The 13,207-nt window shown below is 44.2% G+C and overlaps 1 protein-coding gene across 9 annotated transcripts in view; it reads left to right on the top strand.

The window, feature by feature from the left end:
* The window catches only part of cep170aa (centrosomal protein 170Aa), a 38,934-nt gene extending 25,727 nt beyond the window's left edge, over positions 1-13,207 (top strand). Inside the window, exons 11-23 of one of the 9 annotated variants that reach the window (XM_034551778.1) lie at positions 1,369-1,716; positions 1,947-2,233; positions 4,209-4,301; positions 5,031-5,148; positions 5,333-6,877; positions 7,127-7,177; positions 8,148-8,442; positions 8,621-8,852; positions 9,249-9,416; positions 9,537-9,625; positions 9,767-9,860; positions 9,964-10,015; positions 10,458-13,207. In XM_034551778.1, the coding sequence (XP_034407669.1) occupies positions 1,369-1,716; positions 1,947-2,233; positions 4,209-4,301; positions 5,031-5,148; positions 5,333-6,877; positions 7,127-7,177; positions 8,148-8,442; positions 8,621-8,852; positions 9,249-9,416; positions 9,537-9,625; positions 9,767-9,860; positions 9,964-10,015; positions 10,458-10,783 (3,698 nt within the window). In that variant the 3' untranslated portion in view covers positions 10,784-13,207. Of the gene's footprint in view, positions 1-1,368; positions 1,717-1,946; positions 2,234-4,208; positions 4,302-5,030; positions 5,149-5,332; positions 7,178-8,147; positions 8,443-8,620; positions 8,853-9,248; positions 9,417-9,536; positions 9,626-9,766; positions 9,861-9,963; positions 10,016-10,457 lie in introns of all 9 variants that reach the window. The other 8 variants (XM_034551783.1, XM_034551780.1, XM_034551782.1 and 5 more) reach the window with 8 other exon arrangements.

The raw sequence follows: 13,207 nt of genomic DNA, 5'->3' as shown, positions 1-13,207 counted from the left end.
GGGGAGCCGGTCGTCCTTCCCGGCTCTGCTGGGGTCATGTCGAAGTGTCCTTGGGCAAAGTCAAATTGTAGTAGACTACCTGCTGTGTATGAATGGTATGCATGATTACATAGTCCTGATAGGCAGCTGGCACCTTGCGTGGCAGCAGTGTATGAGTGGGTGTGAATTGGTGAATGACATGTGGTATTAAAGCGATGTCAGGGGTTGGAAGACTAGAAAAAGCAAACAAAGTACAAGTTAATTTACCACTTGAGTGCGTGCGTGCGTGCGTGCGTGCGTGCGTGCGTGCGTGCGTGCGTGCATGCGTGCGTGCTTGCGTGCGTGTTTGAGTGGTTTTCAACTCTAATGGCAATAAACTACAACAACCTGAGCCTCCTTCTGTTAAGAATTCACACTCTGTGTTTGGCCCACTTTATACTTTATTCAGTTCCTCCACTTTCTCATCCAACCTCTTTTCCTCTTCCCCATCCTCCTTCCCAGTTCAGCCTCCCCTTTTCTTTCCCAGTCTACTGTCACCGCCCCTCCTCCTCCGTCCCTGAAGCCCTATTTTCACAGCTTCCTACTCTCCATGTTCTCCTCTTCCCCCTCCCCCTTGCCGCCCTCTCACTGGCAGTAGGCAGGGCCAGTGACCGTGTGGGTGGCATGTCTGAATTAGGGTGGCACACTGTCTGCCTTCGCACAAAACTAAGAGGACATGCTGATTCAACCCAGACTGGTCAAACTTTAGAAATAGCAGTAATGTGGTAGGTACACCAGGCATTGTGAACATAGCATCTGTTTTGATGGTTGAATGATTAGATTCAGGCCACAGCTTAAAGTTCATAGTCCATTAAGGCTGTAATGGTTAACAGACATTTGTTTCCTGTTGCGGGATCCACAGTGGATATGCTTTTAGGAAGATGTAGTTCTGTGCTGTGGTCTATGTCTTGTTCGTGTTTGCTTAATTTAAGTAGACATCTGTACAGACACGTGGTTGTACGGCACATTGCTCACTACTGCTGTATTGTATCTTTATGGCTGCACAACAGCTGTTGTATGTTGCTCTGGTACAGTTGTGTACACATGTTATGATATGGATTTAAGAATGGTAGTTAATGTAACATCCTTCTGGTTACCAGAATATTTAACTAGGTTACAGTACAAGTCAGTAATTGTAGATCCATCAATTGTTTGATTTAAACCCAACCCAGGTAAGCAAACAGATCTATTTGATTGCGATTGTAAGTGTTAGACATATTTAAACAGTTTCATGTGGAATACTGTCATAGAAAACAAGTCTATTTTTCCCACCAAGCATTTGTTGTTGAAAAACAAGAACGGTACGTCAAACTCAACTGAACTGTGTTCATTCTTTTTGTGTCCCGATAGGCAGCAAACATGAGGATGGCACCCAGAGTGACTCAGAAAATGGGCTAGGCCTTCGTTTTGCCAACCGCCGCCACGCCCTCGAAGAACGCCTAAAAGCAGCACATGGCCTTGTGGGAGCCGGAGTGGGGAACATAACTGCTAGTGGGTCCAGAACAAGTGGCAGCCGCACTTCCTTCATGATCGAGTTCTACGACGAGGAAAACCATCGCAAGCGCCGGTCATATTCGTTTTCCCAGACTGCATCCCTGCAGGGGCTAGGAGCTGGAGGGGAGGGGCTATGTCCTCAGCCTCCCTCTCACCCCAAGGTGTTCAGCATTTCCACCTCTGCTACTACAGCTTCGGAATCAGGTAATAAAACTCTTCCATCATGTCGAATTTATATTTTGATACTCGTTCTAGCAGTTTTGTTGGTTTTCTAGAGAAAATGTTCAAAGTTAAAATCAGTCAGCACATTTTAAGTCAAAGACACCATAAAGGCTCCATTGTGTTTTGCGTGAACAAGGAAACTAAACAGCAACTTGTGTGTATGTGTATTTTTTGTAATAGCTTTCTTTCTGCTCTACATGTGTTACCTGTAGGTAAGATCCCAGCTCCGATACCGGCGACAGTGACTGCAGGTGCCCCTACGGCTGCCCGTGTCCTTCTCAAGCAGAGGTCAGAGGACCAGAGTATCGGTCGCAGCTCAGTCAGTACTGGGCTGGCGACAGGCAGCCCCACCAGCCCCAGCGACACCTCGGTCGTGGGGAGAGGAGCGGGAACTGCTGGAGGGGAGGCAGCAGATGACCACAGCGATAAGGGGACCTACACTATCGAACTGGAGAACCAGAACGCAGAGGAGGAGGAGGCCAGGCGCATGATAGACAAGGTAGGAGGAGTGTTCAGAGATGTTAGCAACTGTCTGCTCCATTTAAGATCATTTCTGTCTCTCTACATCAACCGTCACTATACTTTGTCTTGACTGAAACATCTTAATTCCAGCACGAGGCGATGCATTTGGAATCCTACCAACATTATTGAAAGATTTCTTGCAGTTTGCATGATAGAAAAAGAGAGATTTTCTCTTCTCTTTCTCAGATTGTGCTACTAAAAGGACATTTGTATTATGAATTCATACCATAAATGCCACCACCAATTTGTGATAAAAAAGAAAAGAAATTCACTGACCTTGTCTGCTCTGCATAATTCTGCCACGAAATACACTTCTCTCTCTAAAGCTCATTCCCAGATAGTGAACAGCCACACGAATTATTATACCACACAAAACAGCAATATTGTACTATATCTTGGAGGCCACAGCTATGTTTTCTGTTGCAATCTTTTACTGTTGTGCATATTACGACAACGACTATTACTTATGTCACAATAATGTAATCATGTAGTTTAATTGACTACAGCTGAGTAAATTTAAGTAAACTATAAACTGCATGGACCTGGGCAATTTTTGTCAGATTTTTAATTGCCATCATTTAAATCATCATATTAAATGCAATCATTTTGAAAGCCACTATAATTTGCCACTAATCAAAGGAGACTTTCTGTTTTTATTTTTTATTTTTTTACTGTTCAGACCACTCTCATCACCCCAGAAAACATAAACATCCTCCTAAGTGCCGTCTTTGCCTATTTGTGATCGTAAACGTAGCAAGTGGAAATGACAAGAGCATAATTTAAACTCTGCAGCAACTCTAAAGAGAAGAATTTGACCAAGCCCTAACAAACCATGGCAAGGTTAATCGTCTCTTTATTACCTGCTTCGTTGGCACTTTTAAGGTTAGAAAATCCGTTGAGACTGGTTTGTGCTGTAGCCACCGAAAAACAAAGCTTTCGTCTCTCGGTTGCCACGCTTGACCACCCCTCTCTGTCCCATTGGTAATCCTAATGCTTCTCTAATAGCCCGTAGAGACTTGCTCCAACAAGCACCGCCCTGCTTTATTAAACGATGCTCCGGGGGAGTTGAACAAACATAATCTGTTTCTTGCTGCAGCCCCTGTTCTGTGGCACGGCAGTCTTTCATTATTTCATGGTCACAGAAAGCATATCTGAAAGGGGCAAAGCAGCACACTTAGTGAGCCATGTTTGATGTTAGGTTCAGGGTGAGAAACAAAAAATAGTGAAAAAGCTACATTTCCTTTGACCACCATTACAAGAAAAGTAGGGATTGAATCTTACTCAGAAAAGCAAAGATAGCTTCAGTCAGAAGTTCACTGGTCTTTTTAATTGCCACCTACAAGATTCGGAAGTTGGCACTTATTTTTAGGAAGTTAAGTTGTTTCCAACAAGGGTTTATCACATAATTTAAACTTTTCTAAATTACATCTAAAAGAAGCACATGTCACTTTAGGGGGTTGTATACAGGTGCTATCTTAGGGAGAGCAGTGCTTATAATTAGTGGGGTGAATTTCTAGTCAGTCTTGGTCTTAGTGCATTACATTCAAAACTGGAAGTGTTGTTATGCTAATTCCTGTAATTAACTGACAACCTAATTGGCACGCTACTTACAGTCTATCGGCTCTCTCCCTTTTGTAAACTGAGTGTGCGTGTGTGATTTCTGTTCGTTGCCATGGTAGTCAACTATCAAGTGGAGATTGCTGCTTTCATTAAACAGCATCTTCTGTCCACTCAGTTCTGTTCAGTTTTGTTCATCAAGAGAAGTGTAGAATAATATTACCATGGTGCTTATGTATCATGAGGGTATTTAATTATTATTACAAAGTGTGCAACAGAACTTATATGCTTTGGAGGCATACAGAAAAAAGATTGGGAAGTATTAAAATACATAATACCATTAGATTTGCATGCATTATACTTGAGCAAAATATCAAGTATATCTATATGTGTAGGTGTTCGGTGTGCAGCAGAACCAGGACTCCTCTCGTCTGTCAGACCTGAAAAGAGAAGGAAAAGGAAAAGAGATCGGGGAGACGGGGAAAGAGGTACAAAACCGCACTTGAGCTGCTTTTTGGTATTTTAAGTTCCTGTTCTCCTCCCCCCCCCCCCCCCCCCCCAGAGTTTGTGTTTACAACAGTGTCCATTACTACAATATTGATGTTGCTCTGACTCCCAATGTTGAATTATGTGTCTCAGGCCTGCGTAGTATAACCAAGTCATGAGAATCATGACTGAGTTTCACAATGTGAGTCAGCCACTCCCATGGCTTGACCCTAGCCTTTTCATGGGAGTAGGCTAGTCCTCCTGGAGACTGACCTAGATCATACTAAGATATGGTGAGACATGCTCGTCCCTCTAGGCAATTTCATAGCAGGGAGGGGAGAGTGTTTCTGAGCATTTTCTATCAATTTATGTCTTTAATATCATTTATATTTGTCATATTTTCCAAGAAAAGTTCCAAGTGGACTGTTTAGCTTTACTTAAAACGTTCTTGATAAGATGACGGTGGGGTTTCTTGGGACTACAAGCAGCGGAATCAGGCATGTTTAGATTTTTAAGTCAAATACAAATTCAGGAATGTGTCTTAACATCAAGCCCTTCATTTCGACAAACCTAATAATTTCCATTTTCAAATGATGAACAAATACATGCTAATCTCACACATGATCTCTTCTATACATTTTATGCCACCACTAATTGCTCTTTTTTTTCTGGTTTCCTCGCTCCCGTGCCCTACTCTCTTGTCCCCCCTCCCCCAACTCGTGTCCCCTTAGGCTCTTCCTGGCGATTCGAGTTGGGTCTCTCAGTGGGCCAGTCTAGCTGCCAATCACACCAGGACCGACCCTGAGGGCTCAGGAGCAGAAACAGCCGCCTTCCTCCACAAAGAGAGAGGTACATAGTCACTTGACTCTGAGAGAATGAATAGCAAATTAATAAGATGTAAATTAGGAGGGTTTTTTTACTAAACATTTACTCCTCCAGGCATGTACATTAGAAAGCAGCACAAAGTCACTTGAATGTGCTTATAATTTATGTAAAATTTGATTGAAAAGTGAATCTTTCCTTTGTTCTTTAGTAACTGATGCCTTTGAGTCGGGTGCGTCCCTCAGCAGAGGCGAATCCTCTTCCAGTCTAACCGACCGTAAGCGCAGGACCCTCCCCCAGCTCCCTGTGGATGACCCCCGGGCTAAGTCCAGCATCAAAGCTCTTGGACTGAGGTCAGAGATCGGAGAGAAACAGGACACAGAACCCCAGGAAAAAGAGAACAAGGGAGACGGGGAGTCCCCAACTCCCATGAGGGACGTTGAGATGACGAGTAAACGGAAACAAAGCTCTACGTCCTCTCCATCCAAGGCTCCTCTCCGGTCCTCTGGCACCACTGAGCGGAGGAAGAGGTCAGAGGAGAGGAAAGGAGGCGGATCAGTAGAAGGAGAGAAGTCGGGGAAGCCTCTAGTACGCCAGGGCAGCTTCACAATTGAGAAGCCCAGCGCTAATGTCCCTGCAGAGCTCATCCCACGCATCAACAGAGGCAGCAGTGGGCGCGAACGCAGTGACTCTGTGGGCAGCATGGATACTGCTATGCTCCTGAAGGACACTGAAGCTGTCATGGCATTCCTGGAGGCCAAACTAAGAGATGAAAACAAACTAGACCAGAAAAGTAGTAAAACTGGTGTCCCCTCTCGATCTGACTCCATCTCTCCTGAGTCAGACGTTGACACGGCAAGCACAGCAAGTCATGTGGCTGGGGAGGCAGAGAGGAAAGCATCAGCTGGTGGAGAACATAAACGACGTTCCTTCAGCAGCATGCATCGGGAGAAGAGCAACATGAGCACAGCTTCCAAAACCAGCGTCACGAACGCAAGTGCCCGTGACCGCTTGGATAGGAAGACTAAAACAAGAACTGCAGAGACGACAAGCCGAACTGATGCACGGCGCTCAGTTCAGCCGTCCTCCAGAGCGCGGCAGCCTTCTGTTGATCTCACTGATGATGACCAGACTTCTTCCTTCCCTATCTCTGACATCCTCTCCTCAGACCAGGAGACCTACTCTGGACCTATAGGGCGCTCAGCACACGGGCGTGGCTCAGATGACTTTCCGCATTCCAAACTCGATAGCAGGTCTGCTAAAACTTCTACCAATGGATCATCCAAAACCAGGAGCACTCTTCAGGCAGCCACAACCTCCTCCATGAGCAAACAGGCTTCACTGCCTCAGCCACGGCCCACAAGAGCCTCCCTTCTCCGCCGCGCCCGGCTGGGCGATACTTCTGACACGGATCTAGCTGATGCAGACCGGGTGTCTGTGGCTTCTGAGGTGTCAACCACCAGCTCCACCTCTAAGCCGCCATCCGGTCGAAAGGGATTGTCACGACTGGACATGCTGGCTCAGCCGCGTAGGACTCGCCTGGGCTCCATCTCAGCCCGCAGTGACTCAGAGTGCATTGTGACACGGAGCTCCACCTCTTCACCCCGTCTGTCAGCTGAGACTGCTCTGCGTCTGGGCCTGCGCTCGTCAACACCAACAGAGAACAGGCTGACACCCAGAATGAGGGCCAACAGCGTGTCAAAACTGAATGAGGCCAAGACTAAGACCACGACATCTGGATACTGCTCCCCCACAGGTGAGCACATCACCTGGATAACTTATTTATGGTTTATTCTAAGAAAAAGGATAAGAGGGAAATGTTTTATTAAATGTTTTCTGATTTTGTTATTTCTAAAAGCATGGTTCTGTGCAAAACATAATTTGGTGTACGAATCAAGTCCACACAGTCTACACATCATCATACCTCATTTTGTCTGTGAACATTTTGTCTTTAAACATTTTCACTGTGTTGTGACAAACATGTGCGTTGGTTGTCATCGTCCAGAGAGCTCTCAGCCCGAACCTGAGGGCGGTGATGCAGAGGAGGAGCTGATGGGTACTGTACCAGAAATGTAGAGATTGATTAGACAGTGTGTGTGTGCGTGGGCGTGTGTCTGGTGTCAGACCTGGGTCGCAGCAATAGAAGCCACTCAATACTTTGCCACATGTACATTTAAAAGTGTAGTTTGTGGCGTTACTACAACACACAAAGACATTTCAGTCAGTAAAGTTGAAGTGCGGTGACCCAGCTCTAGCATATGTTGCCACGTTAACTCTGTGTCTCCCTCCTGACATTCATCAAGTGTTGCTGTGATGAAGACCCATATGCTCTATTCTTGGAACTCAAATTTCAAAACCCACATGGTTTTGGAATAGTGCTCCACCTTGTGGAGATTTGTATTCATGACACTTCCCTTTTTTCCCCCATTTTTCCCTGAGACAGACAGCATGGTGTTGTTTCATCATGGTGCAGCTACATTAACACAGCTGGTGTGTGACCATTTTGAAGCAGCTTAACGTATGGTGCTATCAAGATTGTTTGTACCTTGCTTTTGTTGGCTGCCTGGAGCTTTTGGATAAACTCACGTAGAGTTTATTTTTGCTGCTGTTTCTGTTGTTTTCAATGTGTTTTTTTTGTTATCATTGCTAAAGCAGCACACCTGTAACTGTCAAATAACAACTTAACCAACTGAGATACAAAAACAAAATCAAATGCTTTGCTTCACCAATTGTTATTCTTCACAGCCCTCCATTTTTACTTTGGATGTGCAGTATATTGCGTAAAATATCTTGTTTTTATCCTTCTACATTTGTTCATAATCATAAGGATCCTTACTCCTCCATGATTTACTCCCTGCACAGTATTTTAATTTTGCCGATCAAAGCAGGATCATTTGGGCGCTGCCTTAACAAAGTCTCTCGTGTTCAAAAGCTCATCTATTAACTTCATGAGTAACAAATGCTGTAATGGCATAAAGTACCGTAATGCTGACTAAACGTATTGCCCTTCCATTACTCTTTCGCAGTTTCCAGTAGCAGCAGGTGGAGACGTCTGCCGCCGGAGTACGGCTCCACCTCAGAGGAAGAGTTTGGCTCCAACCGGAATTCTCCGAAGCACGGAGGGCGCTCCCACATGCGTCCTCATCACATCGCCCCACACCGCAGCTCAAGACTCGGCACCGGCGCGAGCCCAGGCTCCACCGGCGCGAGCCCAGGCTCCGCCGTGGTGACGGCTCCGGGTGGAGGGGTGATCAAACACCGCATGAAAGAGCAAGAGGAGTACATCAAGGACTGGACAGCACACAGCGAGGAGATAGCCAGGTATTGATCCACGCTGATATGCATAAGACTGATCTTTTAACTGATGCAAATAATTATTCATTGCATGAATCTATGTAACGTTTTAATATTTTATTGCAATGCAATGTTTAATGAGAACTTCTAGGTTGCATGTGTTCAGCTGTCTAAAGAACTCCTCCATCTGTCTGATGGTTAACAGGTTATTCCCCTGTGTGCGCAGGATCAGCCAGGACCTGGCTAAGGACTTGGCCATCTTGGCCCGTGAGATCCACGATGTGGCTGGCGAGATCGACTCAGTGAGCTCATCTGGCACGGCACCCAGCACCACCGTCAGCACCGCCGCCACCACCCCGGGATCGGCCATCGACACCCGGGAAGAGGTAGGCCCTGCACGTCCCACGCAGCCGGACATACAGGCGAGCATGAGAAAGGTGCCACGTTTTTCTTCTTCTATCGTTGCCTTACTGTGTGTGCTTCCATTGCTCCTTTGCCATCCTTCCTGTGTTGCTTGGATGAAAATTGCCTCTTTTTTGCTTCATAACTTTCATCTGCTGTGAGAGGTATTAATGTATTACTCCCCCTTCTGCTCCACTTTCATTCCTGTATTACTTTTGCTATGACAGGATTGACTTATTTTAGTAATAAAAGGTTAAATCTGACTTTTTTGACTGGAGAATTAAAGCTTTAGAGCTGCTTATCTCTCTTTGACAGAGTTCCTAATTCCTTAATTTCTTCACAAATCTTAACTCTATCAAACAAAGCTTGAATAACATTGTGAGAAACTTCTTCAAGTGTTGCCTTCAACATCTCTACCTGTCTTTGCTCAGTTGGTGGATCGGGTGTTTGATGAGAGCCTCAACTTCAGGAAGATCCCGCCTGTAATTTCAACCAATAAGGCGCCAGAGATCAACGGCAAGCCAGTGGAGCTCCGCCCCCGTGCCCCGGATAGTCTGGAGCCCCGAGCTCTGAGGAGACGCACCTGGAACCGAGAGGATGTGAGTTACTGAGCAAGGCATCAGAAATATACCAACATGGAGGCTTTCATAAGAACACTTCAGTAATTACCTTCACGTTGTCATACGTCAAACCTCTTTTCTTTTCCTCTCTGTTTTCAGGCCGTGTTGGACAGCCTGCTGCTCAATTCAGTTTCTCAGCTGTCCACCAAGATCAGATACTCTATCGACAAAACAGCAGGAAAAATCAGGTAATTATGCTTTGCAATATTATAACTGGTTGTGAGTATATAATAGTGTATCTATTTCCGATGTATGTATTCCTCGGTGTGCCATTGTGTTGCCTCATATAGCCACACTAAGACACGTGTCCTGTTGTTATTTTTCTCCAGGATATTGTTCAAAGATAAGGACAGGAACTGGGATGAAATTGAGAATAAACTGCGATCGGAGAGTGACATACCACTCCTGAAAACCTCTAACAAGGTACATAAATCGGTCCAACTGAGTGATATTTGATGACAAGAAAAGTGCAGTATGACTGGGAGCTAATACTTTTGTTGTTGTTGTTGTTTCCGCCTCTCTACAGGAGATCTCCTCCATTCTGCTCGAACTGAAGAGAGTTGAGAAGCAACTTCAAGGTAAAAGACACATGCCCCAAGTCTAATCACATGAGTACTAAAAACACATGTTAACTTACCTAAAAATAGAAACACACTTGAACAAGCTGTTGGGTATTTTCGCTGCGGCATGATTTTTCTTGTTTATTCGCATTCTAAGATAGAGGAGGGCATGCATATTAAAGAGGGATGTCAGCAAAAGTAGAGAAAGTCTCGCATATCTGAAGTCTTTCTCTATAATGTTACATATTCATGACTTCATGTGCAAAAAAATCCAGTTAAAATATAACATGTTGAGTTATTACTTATCATGAGTTAACACATTAAGAAACCACTAAAAAAAATAGGTTTTCAGGACCTATAATACAAATACAAAGATCTGAATCCCAAGTTTCTTTTAGCTTTGATTGTTTGTATACATTGAGTTTTACACACATTGACTCTCTACCTTTTTCTGTCCCAGTGATCAATGTAATGGTCGACCCAGATGGCACTCTGGACGCCCTGGCCAGCCTCGGCCTGACCAGCCCCACCACCCCTACAAAGCCCCTCACCACCAAAACAACCTCCCTTTCCAGCCCTATGTCTGCTCCTTTAGCCAAAGAATCCCTGCCGGCGATCCTTCCTGGACTTGGAGGATCAGCAGCCTCCGCCAGGGCTCAAGCTTCCTCTGCCAGCACAGAGGAGACTGCACGAGACCCCGGCGTGAGTTTGGGGTTAACAGGAGTCGGAGGACTGCCCTTCAACCGCATACGGCCGAGCGGAGAGGAGGCCGTCGCACAGAAGTGAACAGAAAGTTTCCCTGAGATCAATGTAAAGTGAATAAACAGGAGTCTGGATTGGAGTGCAGGTGGCTGGTGATCAGCGTTCGCAACAACGAAGCATCTGCTGACTACATCAGTCTAGGATTATGGGTATAGGACACAATTTAGCTGAGGTTTTACCAGATCGGGCTGGAAACAAAGTGCTTCAACTGACCTAAACCCTCAACTGATGCATTATGGATACACCCTCAACGGAAATTCACCCATGAATGATTTGGATAGTCATATTATGAGCTTTTCAACTTAAAACTGACTTCCTGGCGGACAGAAGGCAGCCTGGCTGCTCTCTCTGTGGACAGATCTCTGTGGTTGTATAGTCTCCACTCTCCTCCTCTTGCCTTCTCCACGTGTCTGGACCCTACCTACACTAAGGACATGCCTTAAAACACATCCTCGATAGTAGCAGACCCCCGTCCCCTCAAATGATATACCGAACAACTTTTAAAACTTTAATACAGTACCTTCAGACAAACAGAATGCATTGTAAAATAACACTTGGAAAATAAGTTCTGTTTACATACACTAAGATGAAACACAACACAATGCAGTGATTTATAAGCTCTTGTTCAGTACAAAGAGTATTTCAGCAGCCTGAAGTATCCACTCAGTCATACAGACATGATTAATGCCGGAAACTGTTCACAAATCAAGCAGAATTTCAGATGTTTTTCATAACTCTAACCGTCCATTGATGCTTCTCTGAAACTGCTTCTCCCCATCTCTCTGCTCGGGTATTTCTCTTTCACCCGTTAGGTTTTACTCCTTCCTCTCCCCAGTAGTTTGGAAAAGTGTTTCACTCCCCGTAGCATGTCCAGGACCGAGCTAAGAGCTTTTATTCCTGCAAGTTGTGTGTCCGTGTTGATCTTACTAATACTGAATGGTAGTTTTAAACAATAGTAACGGCCTTTGGGAAACCAATGATCATGTTGAGACAAAATAATCACTTACCAAAGTTAACAAGTTCATTGATATTGCCATTTTTAAACAGTTGAGCCATTTTTAAACCCATCTGTTGTGCAAAAGCCTGGGAATCTTTATTTACAATACGGCAGTTCATCTTATACGTCTCACCCTCTGCATTCCGCCCGTCTACTCTGAATGTGAAGAGCATTTACCATTCAAGAAGCGTATTCATTATAATAAAACGCTCGTTTAATCATCGCTGCCATATCTTTGTTTTATCCATGTGACTTGGCCTGAGAGTCAGGGCCCGCAGCTATTCGCTACAGTGCATCCACTCAAGTGTCTCACTATGATTTCCAATTGGCTTTTTATTTTTTTGTTAAATACTCTTTCCAGTCACAGGGGATGTGACATGTTTGTTTTTTTTTGTTTAAATGAAAGCGAAGAAAAAAAACTTTAAAACAAAATATTTTGTAATATTTGGATACTGGTATTGTAGATATTGTAGACTTCTACTTGTTAATGCTTTGAATCGCCTCGCAATACATTTCATTTATTTGTCACCAGTACACACAAAACCTGAAGACGCAAAAGCTGCTGCAATTGGGTTTTAATTGAACGTGAGCGACCGACACGGAGGCTTTCTGTGGTTCAAAGTGCGTCTCTGAGGAAGGTCAGTGAGTACACGTGGACACCTCTTTGAAAACAGGCCGCTTCATATCAGTGTATATAGTTGCATTGTTCTATTTCCATCAAGGGCAGAAGTTACTGATACTGTCGTATTGCAGAGAGCGTATCGTTAACACATCTCTCATTCGCTGCTTTTCTAGTTACTTTATGGGGACGAACCACTTTCTGAACCTTTCTTCATCTTGTAGTCTGTGTTCTAGAGTTAAGACGACTTAAAGGCAGTATATTAGTACTTAGATACTAGTGAATTTAGGTACCAGAATACATGTTCATGTCCTTCTCTTTACTGTACTGTACGATGTTTTTCCAATGCCTCAAAGTGCCCATTTTGTCCATAGGAGGGTATTGATTGAAAGAAAAGAAAAAGACATAATTGTCTAAAAGATTTCTCTTATTTTGCACATCAGATTGTGGTGTTTTTCATACAGAAGTAGTGAAGAAGCAGTGAAAGGCTGCATTAAATGTCAAATGGTTTGACAGAGAATATCAGAAGTGATTGCCTTGCCTCTCTGGAACTATTCTGTCTGTACAAACGGAGCCTCTAATCATCCTTTTTTTTTGTTGCTTTTCCTCCCCGTTTTATCAAAAGAAATGAAATTAGGAGACTGTGAATGCAAGGTACATGTTTATTTTTAAATTCTACATGTGTCATCTGATCAGTGTGCTCTGTCATTTTTGTAAAGAAAAAAACAATTTTATTTATTTTTTGTTTAATATTTTGTGGATGTTTCATGCATTTTATATTTGTTCATTTATCTGCATTGTTTCTTACGGTTAATAAAACAGAGCCATTCAC

Source organism: Cyclopterus lumpus, chromosome 15, assembly GCF_009769545.1.
Source record: "Cyclopterus lumpus isolate fCycLum1 chromosome 15, fCycLum1.pri, whole genome shotgun sequence".
In the NCBI taxonomy this organism is placed as follows: Eukaryota; Metazoa; Chordata; class Actinopteri; order Perciformes; family Cyclopteridae; genus Cyclopterus; species Cyclopterus lumpus.
Note: the sequence above shows the minus strand (reverse complement) of the source record. Positions and strands in the feature narration are given on the sequence as shown.